General features: G+C 51.4%; 1 protein-coding gene across 1 annotated transcript; it reads right to left on the bottom strand.

Annotated features, from left to right (window-relative positions):
- Positions 1-6,222: 6,222 nt before the first annotated feature.
- On the bottom strand, positions 6,223-15,462 carry LOC100059308 (pepsin A-like). Its single transcript, XM_001501865.5, has 9 exons — positions 15,371-15,462; positions 14,754-14,913; positions 12,624-12,741; positions 11,664-11,782; positions 10,752-10,951; positions 9,067-9,183; positions 7,783-7,927; positions 7,591-7,689; positions 6,223-6,520 (listed from the first exon to the last, which is right to left on the bottom strand). The coding sequence occupies exons 1-9, from the start codon at positions 15,424-15,426 to the stop codon at positions 6,371-6,373; spliced, it is 1,164 nt and encodes a 387-aa protein (XP_001501915.4). The 5' UTR covers positions 15,427-15,462; the 3' UTR covers positions 6,223-6,370.
- Between the last annotated feature and the right edge of the window lie 214 nt (positions 15,463-15,676).

The following is a 15,676-nucleotide window of genomic DNA, read 5'->3' as shown; positions in this document are numbered from 1 at the left end:
CGGTTGCCATGTCAGCTGCATCTTCAGCCCTTTCCACGACGGGGGCCAGCCCCTCACAGATCCCAGTCACCCTCCTCAGGCCTCTCAGACTCGCTCCCACCACTTCCAGACTCTCTGCAAGCTTGGCTGACACCTCTGGCCCCGGCCCCCAGCAGCCCACAGTGGGAACTTCTAGGGAGGAAAAGTCCACTGGGTGAGCAGGCCTCCACTTCAGTGCTGTGCCCGAGAGACGGCGGACAGAGGACCCTCTGCCAGTGGTCCTGGGAGCTACAGGGAGGCTCTGAGGGCCAGTGAGGCTGCTGATGCTGGAGGCTCACTCCCACAGGGCCCCTGGAGGGGACAGAAAACCCCCAGAACTGGATGTAGCCTTGTTTCCAACAGTGATTTGGAATGTGTTATGAGAATGAAGCAAATGCATCTTCCATGGGCAGCATCCTCCCTGGACGGCCCAGCCGGCTTGTCTCTGGAGAAACATGGGGCTGCTGAGCTCCTGCTCTGGAGGAGGAGAGCAGGGAGGCCCTAGGATTCCAGCAGGATTGTGCCACCATTCATCCTGCCTCGTTCCCTGAGATTTCCTGATTAAAGGATGTCTCAGTCCCCAGGCTGCCTGCTCATTCACTCTCGCCTTTGGAAAGGTGGGAGAACTTCTTTCCAAGCCCAGAGGGCATAAACCAGCACCCCATCTCAACCCCCCAGCTTGGGAATAAAGACTGCACCAACAGGCTGTGTTGGGAGGGGTCTTTTGGAAGGTCCTGGTGGCCTTTGATGCTGGGAGACTCCAAGTGAGAAGGGAAAAGACCAATGGAGAGGGCTTTGCAGGTTGGGTTCCTGGGATGGAACCTCTGAACTGGAACAGCAGGCAGGCAGCATCTAGGGATGCACTCAGCATTAGCGCCTGAGGACGAGAGAGAGGGAAGCAGGAGGAGAAGTCAGGCTGCTCTGCAGTTGCAAGGCCTCAGCCAAGCCCCCTGTGGGAGCTCTGAGGCTGTGATGGCCCTTCAGAGTGGTCCTGAGTTGTGCAAGGGGATAGGGCTTTGTGTCCCTCTGTTCACCAGTCATTCTGTTTGTGCTGCCCAAGAAAAGGGGCTTGAGCTTGGACAAGGCAGCTCCCTTCAGACAAGGCATTTTCTTCCGAGGGATGATGGCCAAGAGATGTCAGCAAACAACCTTCCCAGATGCTGGGGGAATAAATTCATCAGTCCTGAAAAGGGTATCTGGGTGGTGCAGCCTATTTTGCATGCCAGATGGAAAGAGGACAGTGCTGTCAATAATGGGGGGAAGTGAGGTGGGGACGGGAGACAGAGCTATGCTGTCTCAAGGTCACCAACTTGCTACCACTGAAACCCAGTTCATTCTGAAGCCCCCACTGCACAGACCCACCCACGTTTGCCCAGGCCAGGCTCCTCTTGGCTCTTCTCTGACCTGTTGCTCACCCGATGTCCCAGGGTGAAGTGTCTGTAGTGGTTGCTGGCAGCAAAGGCCATCTGGGGTACCCAGCCCAGAGGTCAGGATAGTAATGGGGTCCTAATCCAAGTGTGGTTGCAGGAATAATGGATTTGGAGTGAGGAGCATGGAAACCAAAGACTTCAGAGATCAAAGGACTTAGAGGCAAGTTTGTCCAGTAAGCCACAAAAGGTGGTTCTGAAGTGTGAGGTCTGGGGTATCATGAAACCCAGGTTAAGCCCTACTCAGCTGTGATGAGCTGTGGGTTCTTCATTCTCAGGTTCCTCAAGAGTATAATGGGATCGTAGTGGTCCCACCCCACAGAGTTGTGATGATGGCATGCAGTCATGCTTCCATCCATCTCGGTGGTTTGTTCCTGTGACCCTGGGCATCCCGCCCAGCTTCATGATACACCTGGGATCTAGTTTCCAGACGAAAGTGCAGAACGTTGGCTGTCTCCACATTGCAACTTCTCAACAAGCCATCTGTCAGCACAGTAGTGCCTGAAAGTCAGTGCCAATTTTGTCATTGCTGTCCCTCTATGCAGTAAAGGATGGGATTCAAGTTTTAATACTAGTCTCCCCTCTACACAGAACTGAAGTAAATGGTGTTCATTGTGAATGTTAAAAGAAGCCGGGTGGTGGAGGGGATGGGAGGACAGCTGTAAACGCTTTCCCCAAGTTGATCCAAGTATAAAAACAAGCTTATCTGGGAGCCACCCCCTCTTTATAGCTGAGACCAAAGAGGCCCAGAGAGGTTAGGAGAGTGTCCTAAGATTGCACAGAGTGTCAGAGAGACCGTTCACGTGCACAGCTGGTGGGGGGTGCTATGACCACTTTATCTTAGTTTGAGCTGCCCCAAGAGGAGAGCCAGAGATCAATATCTAGGTGGGAGTCACTGACCTGGGAGGTGGTCCCAGGGAGCATGATGAGGGAGGGGGAAGTGAGAAAGAGAAACGAAGAAAACCAGTCGAGGTACCTTTAGGAGCGGGTCACTGTTGCGGGACATTGGCACCCAGTCCTTCTGCAGACCCTCTGGGAGATCGTGTAGCACACGCTTCAGAATTGTCCCTCCAAGGGCCTGAGGACGTCACTCTTGCTCCTCTCTTGCTCCTGGGCTGGGGGTGTTCCAGGATTAAGGATCCAGCCTGTGTCCTGTCTGCTTGCTCCCTGACACAAGAAGGCCCAGGGGAAGAGGTGCAGGAGCTGTCTACAGAGGACCTCCTGCTGGACCAGAGCTCCCACTGCCTCACACTGTGGCCAACACAGTCCCTTCTCAGGCCCCCTGGGGGCTGGGAGCTGTCCTCCTTTCCCCCGTGTGCACGCTGTGTCGTTGTGACATGTTGGGGGCCCTGGTGGGATCCAGCTTGGTAGGAACATGTTCTTCCCACAATAAGGCACATTGTGCACAGCCTCCAGGAGGCTGGAGGACCACCTTCAAGACCCCAGATGGGCACATAGTGCTGTTAATGAACAACATAAGCTGGTCTGACTCTAGGCAGCCTGGGCTCCAACAAGCAGGGGGTGTTTATTCTTGAGTGAGTACACCTCACATTTTCGCTTACCTAGGGCTCCACAATAAGGGTCTGAGAAGCAGTGGAGGATGGGGAGTGTGTGAGGAAGCTTGTTTCCTTGTGCCAGTTTCTCTGGACCTTGGAAGCGCCCCAAGGACCAGACGATCAGACCCAGCTCCAGAGACCTGATTTTGAAGGTTATTAGATGGAAGGACCTGAAGGCAAACCACGTGGGTTTCTACTTAGGATAAACTTTCAGAGGTTGAAAGCACCTTTCAGTAACTTGTTTTGAACGTGTAGCACATCCATCACGTCATTAGAAATAGAAATAGATTGTATTCGTCGGCAAGTCTGCCCCATGCCCCATCTATCTCTTCCCCCTTCTCTGTTCTACGATCACTGGTTCTTGGGCGTCCTCTCTCAGTGCCTTTATGTACATGCAGATACTTCTTATTTTCTTTCTGTATAATCCAAAGAGAGCATAGGATAGGCCCTGGAGTCACCTCTTTTTGTTTTTGTTTTTGTTTTTTTCACCTAAGCATCTCCTCTGGAGATCATTTCATCTCAAGCACCTGGTGAGCATACTCATTTTTTCCCTTTTACAGCTGTGTGGTGGCTCCTCACATGCATGCGCCATAAGCTAGTTAACCATCCCCCATGGGTGGACATTTGGGTCGTTTCAAATCTTGCTCTTACAAAAGATGCTACAAAGAATAACCTCACACTTACATCGGCTTGCACGTGTGCAAGTGTAGCTTTAAGAGAAATTCCCAGAAGTGAAGTTATCAGGCCAAAAAGTATACCTGTTTCTAATTTTGATATATATTGCCAAATTGTGCTCCTTAGAGGTTATACCAATTTATGCTCCCACCAGAAATTTGCGAGAATCCCCATTCAGGGAGGGTCCAGGTTCCATAGACAAGTGGGGCAGACAACTGTGAGATGAAAATAACACTCCAGGACAAGTGTGAATGGAAAGGATGGAGGAGCTGAGCTTAGACCCTGAGACCCTGAGGAAACGGAGAAAGAAGGACGGAGTGGAGGCCTGAGACTGTAGCAGAGGAAGGTGAGTCCATCTTACCTTGCAGATCAAATGGGAACTGTCGGAGGCATATGTTAGCACAGGGTTTTCCAGTTGGAATGACCTGTTGAGCGGGGAGCCTTTTTAGATTTTGTCTGGAACCAGGAATCCCAGGCTGAGGGAGTGGAAGAGGGGATGGGAGGGAGAGTCTGAGCTGCAGCTGCAGGACTGAGAAGGGGGAGGATGGAAGGGTGTGGCCAGGACCAGGAGGGCAGGAAGTGTCCAGGAAGACATGTCTGCATCCCCAAGGCCTCACACACTTCTTGGGGTATGGGAGGCACTTGGGAAATGTCAGAAGCACAAGCCCAGCAAAGAAGCCAAGACACCATGAAATTCCTCCCCAGAAACCTGAGAGGTCCACCTGTCTGTCCCAGGATCAGATATGACTGGGACAGAATGTCGGTGGGAGCAGGAGCGACCCATCTGTGCTCTGAAGCATGGCCTCAGTCAAATCAGATCCACTCTCTTGTCTTATGCTAGCTGTTTCCTTTTAAAAAATCGTCTCGAATTCCTCACTCGGTCAATATTTATTGTGCGTCTGCTACGTGCCAGGCCCTGCTCTGTCCTGCAGTCCCAACAGTTAAAGGATCACAGTCCCTGTCCTGGAGGATCTGAAACAAGTGCTCCCATGAATGCATGATTACCGATGTGCCAAGTGCCGTGAAGGAAAGGAGGGCCAGGCTCTGGTGGGGGAGGGGGGGCGCTGGGGAGGCCTCAAAAGGGGGTGACATTTAAGCTGAGATCTGCAGGACGCTAGAAAAAGGGAAAGCAACCCAAAGGGAAGACTGTGTGCAAAGGTCTGGAGGTGGAGAAGTTTGGGTATTTGAGGAGGTGGAAGAAGGCCAGTGTGGTGGGAGCTCAGAGTAAGAGGGATCAAGGTGAGGCAGGGAAGTTAAGTAGGATCCAGTGCTGGGCAGCCACATCAAAGATTGATTATCTTATTCCAAGTGCCCTGGGAAGGCATTAATTAAAGGTTTTAAACAAGGGAGGGATGTGATCAAATTTATGTTTCAAAAAGATTCTACAACTGGGGAAAATGATCCAGAGAGGTCATGAGTGAAAACAGGATACGTGTGGGATGGGGTGGTGGAGCTCACCCCACCCCTTCTAGAACTGAAATTCTTATATTGTATGAGTGATCAATGACAAATTGTGGGATGATCTAACAGGGTTTCCAAAGCCATCTTGTTCTGGGCACCCCAAAGTCTCTCCCTCTTAGCAGAGGGGCCCAGCTGTAGCCGTCAGGCCCGTGTCTCCAGAGGGCAGTCTGGGGTCCAGCTGTCGGCAGAGGCAGGAGCTATGGGAAGTGTCCCACTGAGGGTGTCGAGGAGCACAGGACTGTGATGGGTTTACTAGCAAGTGACGGACTGGGATCCAGCCAAGCTGAATTAGAGCAAAACAGATCACTCTGCAGAAGGAATTCTCAGAGCTTTGCTTGGAAAGGTGCCTTGTGAGCCTTGAGGAAGGGCCTAGAATGCAGCGTGCTCCATGCTTATTTTGAAACTCTATTTTCCATGGAACAGTTTTCTACCAAACTCACTCTGAGAAACTCTGCTGTAAATAGTTCTTATTTGCTAATGGGCACGCTCAGTTCCTTCCTCACATCTCACAATGCTCAGGAACTGGAAAACCATCCTGTTTAATTACTGATGGGTAGACGGGTCGGTTCAGTGTCTTGTATCCAGACTGTTGAGGGGTCTCAGGTGTTAGTCTGCATCAACCAGGTAACCAGAGAGCAGCCAGGTAGATTTTGGGGTGTAAGCTTCTGTCACCACTCTAGCCCATGTCTTCCAGAAAATTCCGCCTGCCTGGCCTACTTAGAAATGTCACTATCAGTGGTCATGTGCCCTGATCTCTTTCCTTTTCTCATTATCGCTAATCAACTTTGGGAGAAATGAGGAGTTGTCTCCCTCAACCAAGCACTTAGGTCCTCTACTCTATCAGGAGACAACGGGCCTGGCATTTCTGGTCCCCACATCTTCATATGATGCTCACAGTCGGACATGCTGATGCCCATTTGTCTTGCTGGCTCTATTATGAAGTGTGTGCTGTCACTGGCTCTGTTTGGTGCTTTCCAAGTGGTCATTTCCGTCCCCACATCTTGGTATTCTGACCCCTGTGATGTGAAGGAGAAATATGCACAAACAGAAGCAACTCCACAAAACATGTTTCAGAAGATTGTGCTTTTATTCTACGTTATTGGTATGAGAGGGAACAGGGCCAAGATCCCACCTCCATGATCCCACAGGAAGAACAATCAGGAGAATCATGCACATCTAGAAGGGGATAACTGAGGCCAGATCTTCCAGTAAAGTGGCAGGAAAGACTCAGGCTTAGGCCACAGGAGCCAGGCCGATCTGGTTGTTGGCTCTGTCGAAGACGGTAAAGTACTGGCGGATGAAGACGTCACCCAGGATCCAGAGCTCTCCGCTACTGGTGTCGAGGTCCATGCCCTCGAAGCCACTGATGCAGCTTCCATCCTCCTGGAGAAAAGGAGGATAAAAACAGAGATGGGACACAGACTTAGCAGTGAGAGATGCTGGGGGATCAGCATCAAGGGCCATTGTCCACTGCAAGGCACGTGCAAGGAGGAGCTTCCTGCCTCGTGTGTGGGGACTTGGGTCTTCTTAGCCTGGGGTCTGCCTGTATGAGCTGTTCACTGCACTTTGTTCCAGGGACCACTAGACATTGTCCAGTGTGTCTGGCAGATGCACAAACCTCGGCATCCGCATTGGAGTGAAAGGGTTTGGGGAAACTCAGCTCCTGGGGGGATTTTGGAAGCCCCAGTAACACAGCCTTTGCTGATTATTTTGACCCCTTCCAGTGGTGAGCTGTCAGTTCTTTTCATTCACTGGGTCACTGGCCCACAACCTTGGCTGCACATTAGAATCACCTTCGGAGCTTTGCACCCCACCCCACCAGCCACATTGGTTAGGTCTGACCCTCTACTAAATAATCAGCATCACTCAGGGTGTGGCTGGGCATCAGTACTTCTTGCTGAATTGACATTGACCCACTGGGCAAAATGAGTTTTCCATCTGAGTTATTATAGAAGGAAGTAGTTGGCCTTTGGCTCATTTGACTAAAGAGTTTTCACGTGGTAGAGACAGTGGGGAGTCATACGCCCTGACCCATGGGAGTTAGGATCACCATTTGCCCAACCTTTTGTAGCACTGATGTGGTCAATATCACGTGACTACTCTACACTCTGAGCGTGGGGAAAGCTGTAGAGCAGACGAGGAAACTGAGGCTGAAGGAGGTTGTAACTGGCTCGGAATCAATGGGCTAGTAATTGAGACCCAGAGCGTGGACTCAGGGTCCAACTAGAAGTCCTCTTTTCATGCCATCAGTGTTTGCCTCCCTTTTCCCCCTTGGATACTGCGTCCCCATTATCATGCATGCATTTGTTTTGAATGTATTCTTTTTCTCCAATGGCTGTCCAGAGCAGGTGTCAGTTTCAGAATGAGAAAGTGCACCTTCCTTAGTGCCAAGTGGGACTGTGTGGCCACATTCTATGGGGGGAAACCTAGGGGCAGGCCCAGAGGCCACTTACCTCTAGGATGTAGGCACTGGGACTCAGAGGAAACTCAATGCCATTGATGGTGAAGACGATGTCAGGCAGGCTGTCGATGGATGAGCAGCTGATCGCCCCCTGGAAAGAGTGAGGGTTGGAAGGGATTGCCTTCCTTCTGCATGGCAGACCCGCCACTTCAGTCTACAATGGGGCAGTCAAGGCTGGACTTACCTCACCAGAGGAGTCCTCACTGGCTCCAATGTAGCTCTGGATATTGTCAATGGCAGAGGGTGGGCCAGCCAGCAGAGAGGTGCCAGTGTCAACAATGGCCTGGCAGCCCCCACTGCAAGCGATGGACTCTCCATTCATGGTGATGCTGAAAGCGAGATGCGAGTAAGGGTCTTTCAGCTGAGCCCACTGCAGGGACATCTCTGCAAGGAGGAACCGAGTCACCCCAGAGAGTCCCTCCTCCCTATCCGTTGATCAATAGATAAATTTTAGCTTCTCTTCTTCAAGCCCTCATTCATTCATGCATTCTTTTACTCAACAAAACTTTACTGACTGACTACTGTGTGCTAGGCCTGGGAGACAAAATTCCAAACGAGGCAGCTGCACAGTATTTGGCTGCTGGGAGCTCACAGTCTAGCTGGAATGATAAGTTATGACCGAGGAAGAGCTGTATGAACAGGGCATAGGACATGGGAAAAGAAACAATCCATGGTGGGGGTTATGGTGGGGGGGAGCAACCAGAGAGGGCTTCCCGGTGAAGCAGACAGCCTGAGGTTGCCAAGGAGGTAAAGAGCTGGAGGAAGACATCCCAGGCAGAGGGGAAGGCATGAAGGAGGGATGGAGATGAGAGGAGCAAGGGCAGGAGTGGGAGGAACTGATGAGGTTTTAGCATCACTGGCGCAGACGTGAGGGGACCTAGTGTCTCGGTTTGCTAAGGACACTCCTAGTTTTAGATCTGAAAGCCTTGAGTCCTGGGAAATGGCTAACACCTGGGCAAATCTGGAGTCACCCTAGCAGACCAGCGGGGGAGGAACAGCTGGGAATGAGGCTGCTTGATGGAGGGGCGGGCCCAGAAGGGGAAGGGGAAAGGAATGGGATGAAACAACTTCTCAGGCATCTTGTCCTGTCCATAGACAGAAAGTGAATTTTTCCTGCAGTGGGGGGCATGTGCCAGTTCATAGGTCCCCTAAATGCCAAATCATGTGGACAGGTGGGTCCTCCAGCTCTCCCCAGGGATGCTCATGTCCTGTCTCTGTGAGCAGAAGGAAAGTGGCTAGCTCATCCTTGCAGAGCATCTGGGGTCCCAGACAGCTCTGCTTCTCCAGTGAGATGATTTTCTCGGGGTCTCTCTGGATTGGCTAACTCCCACCTTTTCCTCCCAGAGCACATTTTCCTATGCTGGCTGTTCCAGGGAGATTCTGGAAAGCTCGGTTAACTGTGAGTCCATAAAGAAATGAGATCTGAGGTCTATCAGGATAGTGCCCATCCGCGGCGATGTGATCTCACCTGTCCACGGTGATCTGCCAGTAAGCCTCTTCAGAAACAGGCACCCAGTTCAGGCTTCCAGAATAGTAAGAGGAATCGATGCCACCGAACATCACCACGCTGCCACTCTCGTCATCGCTGTTGAAAGTGGGGGCAAAAGACAGGAATTCGTTCTTTCAACTGAACATCCGCTGTGTTCATCCTAAGAGCTACCCTTGATTGGCTCTTGCTAGTGCCAGGAGCCGCGCTCGTGTGTGATAGACAGGGTTTCTCTCAATCCTCACACCAAGGCCCATATAGTGGTCACATTAATTATTATTTTCACTTTACAGGGAGGAGTCTCAGGCTCAGAGAAGTGGGATGACTTGCCCAAGGACCCGCAGCCAGGGAGTGGCAGAACCAAGATGTGAACCTAGGTCCTTATGGTTCTGGAGTTGTGGTTTGCACCTCATCCTCACTCTCGTTGCCCTGGGACCTGAGGAGAAGTGAACGCTTGACAACGTTTGGTCTTAAGGATTTGATAGTATAGACCCCTGGTTCTCAGCCAGGGACACTTTTGCCCCCAGGGGACATTTGCCAAGGTCTGGGGACATTTTTGGTTGTCATGATTAGGTGGGTGTAGGAAGTGCCACTGGTGTCTAGTACATAGAGGCCATGCAGCCTGCTCAACATCCTACAATGCGCAGGACAACTCCCAACAGCAAGGCATTGTGTGTCCAAAATGTCCATAGCACTGAGACCGAGAAACCCTGATCTAGTTGAGGAGGTAAGATGGCCCCATGGAATCTCTAAGTCCCATAAAGGCAGAGGATGTCTAGGAGCCGACTTGAATATTAAGGGACCAACAGGACAATAAGGCCCTCCTGTTGTAAATTACTTCCGTTGTTTGTTTCCTCCTTGTTACCAGAGTATTCATTTTCTGAATCTCTGCAGTTTCAGGTTAGACAGGAAAGCAAATGTTTATGACGATAAGAAATTAATTGCCAAAGAACTGGCTACAGAATGATAGTCCCCACTCACCTCATCCCACATCAACTTTCCTGTAAACATCTGACGGTAAGTACAACGTGACACAATGAGTTTATAGTAGAAGAATGAACAACTAAAGAAATGGATCAACAATGACAATGGCTTCAAAAGAGAGGGATGAGAGCATCAGAGGAAAGCTGAGAGTCTCAGGAAACTGACGACACCCTCAGATATTCCTGCATAAACCTCGACTCAACCAAAACCAACACTTGCTTTATTCTTTATTCATTTTTAGGATTAACTCATAGTCACAACTGGAACCTAGATTTTTTTAACGAATGACATAAACTTGCTTTCTTTGTTTGGATGTTTCATTGTTGAAGATATAAGTCACCATCAAATATTCCTTTCATTGCTATGGAATTTTGGCCCCTATTTTTAGTGGACTCTTTTTAAATTGTGGTCTTTTCGGGCCAACGATGAGGGGACTGGGGCAGGAGGGAAAATGGCTGACATTTGACTTGTGTAAGTCAGGATGACAAAGACTCAGCTGGTAAATGAGATGAATGAAGACAGTTCATCAGAGAGAGATTTGGCCCCATTGTCTCCAAAGCTACACCTCTCAAGCCTTAGACACTGACCTTTCAAATCTCTTGCTGGCTGAACCCTCTCTCTCCACCCAGCTCTGGACAGCCCTCTGCTGGGCCAGGTGACCATGACCTCCCTGCCTGACTTACGAGCTCAGGTAGACAGAGAAGAGGTCTTGGGAAACCAGACCCTGGTCCCATATGTTGTCAAAGACGGGAGTGGCCCCAGAGGCAGAGATGCTGGGGTAGGCGAGACCCAGGATGCCGTCAAAGGGAGCATAGTACAGGAAGGAGCTTGGCTCTGACTCGCTCAGGCCGAAGATCTGGTTGGTGTCCTCGATGCCTCCGACCTGAGTGGGGGTAACAAAGATGTTGACAACCAGCTTGTGTTGACTGAGCACTGCGGGGCACCAGCCCCAGGCCCAGAGCATCCCTGGTTCATCTCATGTTGGACTTGGCTTCTGGGGCCTCAGGCTGGAAGGAGGGGAGAGGGAATCTCTGGGAATGTTTGTTATTCTGCTGGAAGTGACCATTGCTGCTGATCTCCAGACGGCCACTGTCTGCGCCTTGGTGTGGGAATTTTCTGCAGAACGGATGGGCCCTGTGTGTTCCTGTGTCTGATGACTGGATGCAAAGCAGACCCAAGGCAAATCAGAGCCCTTGACCCCTGCCACATCCTGGAAGGGGGAGATGCTTTTGAAGCCTTTGTGAGTAGAGGAGGAGGCTGCAGGTAGTGGGAGGAGAGAGAGGAGGAGGTGATAAAAGGTAATGGAGCCTTTTCCTATCTTCTCTCCCCAAATCCATAGCACTCAGCTTGGGTGGGGCTGAGGTTGGCTGATGGCTCCAGGCATCCCACCCTCTTACCCACTACTGCCCCACCTAGAAATGTCTGTGACATCTCTGCCACTTCCTCATCCCCCTCCACTAATCAAGTTACTTTGGAGTCACTGAGACCCATATTGCTGAATGAGCTGATTCCGGGGTTGCACTGTGGCCTCCAGGGTCCCCAGAAGCTGGCCCTAGGACTGGGCAGGATGAGGCAGTGAGGCAGCAGGTTCTCACCCTGACAGTGTCGTATCCGAGGACGCCTGTCATGCTGCCGGTGCCATAGGTGATGGAGACCGACTCACTGGTGGCCTCGTAGGTGGAGGAATCCTCAGGGTTGAAGCGGTTGTGGTCGGCTGGGAGGACAAGAAGTGACATTATCAACCTCAGAATCCAAGTGAGAATCATGGTTAGGGATGACTTTCTGGAGTGGGCTGCCTTGGTTCTGGGTGAGGCTTTGTAGGACGAAGGATCCCATTCTCCACACGATGGAGCCCAAGCATCCCCAGGTTCCATTCCTGCCTGGTTGGACTAAGTGCGACCATCTCCCAAATGGAAGTCCCCAGCCAACCCCACAGTCTTCCCAAGGACCCCCAGGCAAACACTGAGTAGAGCAGGCCCACAGCTACCCATGGCCGTGAGCCCCTTCACAGCGCACTGTGAACAGCCCATGACACAGCTACACTGTCACGGTCACAGCCCTACAATGTTACAGTTCAGGTTATGAAGGGGAGGATTCCAGGGGCTCCTCTGAATTAAAAGTCAGGTGAAAATTCTGGAAGAGGAAGGAACTTGTAACGCTGTCCATGACTCCCAATGACAAATACTCTTTCGTTAGTAAATAAATGATATTTTTAAAAGTGAGTTCATGACTCAGCTCAGTCATGCCTTTAAGTCACTTATCCTAACTGCCCTCTTGCTTTGGGCCCCCCTTAGTCCCCTGGGCTGTGCTTGTTCAGGAGAGCTGCTCTCTGCCATTGGACTGAACCCCTCGGGGGCAGGGACCATGTGTGAGTCACCCTCTGTCCCAGGGCTCTTATGCCCAGTGCTAGGCACATGGGTGCTCGGGAAATGCCTCTTGAGAGAATCCCAGAGGGACTCCAGCAGGCTTGAAATTGGACCTATTTGAAGCCCCCGAGTGTTCAGGGCTCCCAGGTCAGTGGACACTGGGGGCCCCAGGCAGGCCCAGGCACTCACAGCAGGCGAGACTGGAGCAGTAGACCGAGGGTACCCACAGGTTGGAGGAGCCGGTGTCAAAGATGACGGTGAACTCCTGAGCGGGAGTTCCGATGCTGATGGTGCCGAAGTACTCCTCCTGTGGGGCGGGGACAGCACAGGTCACTCCCCATCCTGAGACCCCCCAGGGAGCAGGGCCTCCTGGGGCATCTCCTCAGCTCCCCACCCTCACTGCTCTCCTTGCCTTTCTCTCCATGTTCAATGCAGCCATCCTTCAAGGTCCAGCCTGTCCTCCCCTCCTCCTTGATCTCTTCCCTGATTCCATCCCTGTTTCCCTCTGACTGTCTCTTCTAAGCACCATCAAGTAAGAATCTGCTGTCTCCTCTTCAGCTCTCCTCCTGAATGTCTTAGTCGTGCCACCCTAGAGAACACTCCATCTCAGAGGACGGTGGGTAACCTGATAGCAGCCAGCAGAATAAATGCTCAATGGTGCATTCAGTAAATGGTCGATCAGGAGATAAAGAAGTCATCTAAAGATGGAAACCCCTGGAGATGTCTTGTTCCTAAATCAAGGTGTGTAGTGCGTGTTTTGAGGAAGGGCATGGTCAGGATTTTTATTCTTAGTGGCAGCCCTGTCTCCCTTGCCAGCAGTTCTAGCCACACTGGTCTGGCTCTTCTTTGATGATGACAAGCTCATTCCCATCCCAGGGACACGCACTTGCTGTTCCTGTGCTAAGAAAATGTTTCTTCTGGACCTATCCTTGGTCTGCTCCTTCTCCTCAATCATTCAGAGCTCTAGTCAAACATCCCCTCCACCAAGAGGCCCTCCCTGACCACTTCATCTAGATTTGCCCTTCCCTCATTATTCTTCTTCTTGTTACTCTAATTAATTTATTTTTCTTTTCATCACTTGCCATTACGTGGAATTATTTTGCGTATTTATTTAATTTGTCTCCTATTTGCTTTCTCTAGTATAACAAAAGCTCCAGGAACTTTGTTTCTTCATCACTGTTTCCTCAGCTCTGTGCACAGAGCCTCTGACACATAGTAGATGCTTCAGAAATATTTATTAAGTGAATAAATGGACTGACTTTACCAAGCTCTTACCAAGAGCCAGGCCCTGTCCTAAATCTCCAAGAAAACGCTATTGTGTTAATTACTTGCAACAACTCTCTAGTGTTAGATATTTGTGGTTCTGTTTGACAGAGGAGGAAACTGAGGCTTGATCAGAGAATTTAAAAGACTTGCCCAAGGTCACGTGGCTCGGAACCATTTAGCTCAGACTTGCACCAGGTCAGGCAGATTTCACAGGCTGAGGTCATAACCACAGGCAACATTCCTTCCTATCGTTGGCCCTGTGCCCTCACACAGGGGACACACAATATATACAGAAGGGCAGGCCTTTGCCTTTGGCTTCTAAATAGCACAGTGAGAGATCGCCCTGAAACTCCACACTGATCATTTCAACCCCCCTGGTTAAGATGATTCAGTGGCCATGAGGACACATGCCCTCATCAGCCACTCTGGTCTGGCTCTAGACACCAACCCCACAATCCTCACTCTGCGCCTCCCTCCGTCTCTGTTCTCCCTGAACACTAGCTCCTTTCCTCAAATGCACTCTGCTCCCTGCTGTCCCAGGGTCCGGCGCAAGCCATCCCGCTATCGGGGACCATCTCTTATACTCCCCGACCTCCACTTCTCCTTCATTTCCCAAAGGAGGTGTCACTGCCCGCCACCTGCCACCCTCTCACAGTGTCACCTTCACTGTGTAGCCCTTGGTCTGTCTGTACTTTTCATTGTTGGTGAGGCTCAGTGATGATGGTCTCTCCCTACTAGACTGTGAGCCCCCCGAGGGCACAGGCTGTGCCTGGTTTTCTATCCTGCTGCTTCCCGCAGGCCCAGTACTGTGTCTGGCACATAAGGAGGTGTTCTGCATCTGTAAACACTGAATGAATGAATGAACAAAAGAATGAGAGCAACATCTCTGATGTGACTTTTCCTGTGCCTCTGAGATCCAAGGAGCAGACACCTGGGTCACTGCCTCAGGGCTTAGAGCACTGCTCCACCTTCCAAGACCCCTGGGAACCCCTCTTTCCTCCAGGCCAAGTCCTCAGTGCCAGGCCCCACCGCCCTGCATGGCCCTGCACTCACATCCATGTAGTTCTCCAGGCCCTCTGTGGCTGCCAAGGTGGCGGCCTCCCTGGGGAAGTACTTGCTGGCTGGGTTGCGGGGATGCTGCTTGAGGAAGTCTGCCAGCAGGCCATTCTCGCGCAGGTTCTGCCTCAAGGACTTCTTTTTGACAAGCGGAACCCTGTGGCAGAGCGTTTGCAAATGGGATGGTTTGGAGGAGGAAGTGTAATTGGGGAAGGAGTCTGCTCATGGGGTGCTGTGGAAGGCAGGGAAGGTCAAGGAGGCTGGTCCAAGAGAGGGAGAAGGAAGGAAGTCAAGACAGGAGATGCTCCCATTTTTCTACACAACTGAAAAGAAGTTCAATGGTTGCCCAAAGTCGCCTGGCCCAGTGATGGAGCTGGGAACCAAATCCAGGCTGGACTTGAGGGCCAGGGCTGTTAACCACGTCTGCAGGGCTTCTTCTCCAGAAGGACAGAGTGAGACAAGAAAAGAGACTCAACACAGTGGAAGAGAGTGAGGAGTTGTATGAAGGAAGAAAAGAAGAAAACTTGGGGAGGAGAGGAAGACAGGGTGACAGGCAGTGAAGGGAAGCAGCCCCTTGGAAGCTGTTCTTCGTGCCACGTGTCCCCCAGACTCACTTGTAGATAAGGCACTCAGAGAGCGCCACCAAGCTGAGCAGCAGCAGCCACTTCATGGTTCTTCCTGGGTCCCAAGTCTCCAGAGAAGGGAAGAAGGGTGGAAGGCGTACAGCAGAGGCAGGAGCTGCTCCTTATATACAGCGCAAGTCCTGGGGAACCTGCCTTATCAGCCTCCAAACGTCACCCATTATCCTAGCCCCAAACACAAAGCTTCCTGATACGATTGTCCCTGCCCCTGTGCCATGTTCTGAGAAGTTTCCAGTTAGGCAGCTTTCCACTGTAACCACATCCATGATTAGTATGCAC

This window comes from Equus caballus, chromosome 12, assembly GCF_041296265.1.
Source record: "Equus caballus isolate H_3958 breed thoroughbred chromosome 12, TB-T2T, whole genome shotgun sequence".
Taxonomy (NCBI): Eukaryota; Metazoa; Chordata; class Mammalia; order Perissodactyla; family Equidae; genus Equus; species Equus caballus.
Note: the sequence above shows the minus strand (reverse complement) of the source record. Positions and strands in the feature narration are given on the sequence as shown.